We start from the raw sequence: 1,034 nt of genomic DNA on the forward strand, positions 1-1,034 counted from the left end.
TTCCCGGCCACTCGGAAACGGCTCAAGTTGCCCAAACGGAGCCGGGAAAATGGCGCCGCTTCCGTGATGTTGTTGTAGGAAAAGTCCAGGAAACGCAGGGAAACGGGGAACAACTCGGGGGTCCCCCCCACGAGACCCCCCAGGGAGTTGTTGCAGAGTTTCAGGGTCACCAGGGAAAGGGGGAAAGGGGGCCCGGGACCCAGGGATTCCAGGCGGTTCCCGCACAGATCCAGGAGCTGCAGGCGGGGCAAGGGGAGAAGCGACGGGACCACGGAGCCCAGGGTGACCAACCGACCCCCCCTCAGGGACAGGTGGGTCAGGTTGGCCAGTGGGCTCAGGGAATCGGTAGCCAAGGTGGTCAAAGGGTTGTGGTCCAATCGGAGTCGGGACAAGTTCCCCAACCCCAAAAAAACCCCCCCGGGAAGTCGGGCCAAAAAGTTCCGGGATAAATCCAAAGAGGACAAACCCCCCAAGCCTAAAAAAGCCCCCGGGGAAACGGAGGCCAAAAGGTTGTGGGACAAGTCGAGGGTCTGCAAAGAGGGGAGGGGGCGGAAGGAGCCCCCCGGGAGGTGGCCCAGGAGGTTGTGGGAGAGGTTGAGGGAGGTGGCGGAGGAGGGTAAATCGCCCAGCGCGGCGGGAACCGAGCGCAGGAAGCGCTGGAGGCAGCGGAACCGCCGGGGGTCCCGGGGGGATTGGATGCAGTTCCGGAAGCTGTAGTTCCTGAACCTGTAAGGGGAGACCCCCCCTGGGAACCCCCCCAGGAACCCCAGGAACACCCCTGGGACCCCCGGCAACCCCATTAACGGCCTTGGGACCCCCAGGAACCCCCCCGGGACCCCCATGAATGGTCTCGGGACCCCCAGGAACCCCCCCGGGACCTCCAGGAACCCCCCTAGGACCCCCGGGACCCCCAGCAGGACCCACGGGAACAGCAGGAGACCCCCTGGGAACCTCCCCCCGAACCCCAGGAAACGCCTCGGGATCCCCGGGACCCCCATGAATGGCCCTGGGACCCCCAGGAACCCCCCCAGGAG

The 1,034-nt window shown here is 65.9% G+C and overlaps 1 protein-coding gene across 1 annotated transcript in view; it reads right to left on the reverse strand.

The window, feature by feature from the left end:
* LOC104387168 (toll-like receptor 13) overlaps positions 1 to 800 on the reverse strand; it is a gene marked incomplete at its 3' end in the record, with an annotated part of 2,660 nt that extends 1,860 nt beyond the window's left edge. Inside the window, 1 exon segment of the mRNA XM_009995865.1 lies at positions 9 to 800. Coding sequence (XP_009994167.1) covers positions 9 to 800 — 792 coding nt within the window.
* Between the last annotated feature and the right edge of the window lie 234 nt (positions 801 to 1,034).

This window comes from Chaetura pelagica, unplaced genomic scaffold (genome assembly GCF_000747805.2).
Source record: "Chaetura pelagica isolate M959 unplaced genomic scaffold, ChaPel_1.0 scaffold304, whole genome shotgun sequence".
NCBI lineage: Eukaryota > Metazoa > Chordata > Aves > Apodiformes > Apodidae > Chaetura > Chaetura pelagica.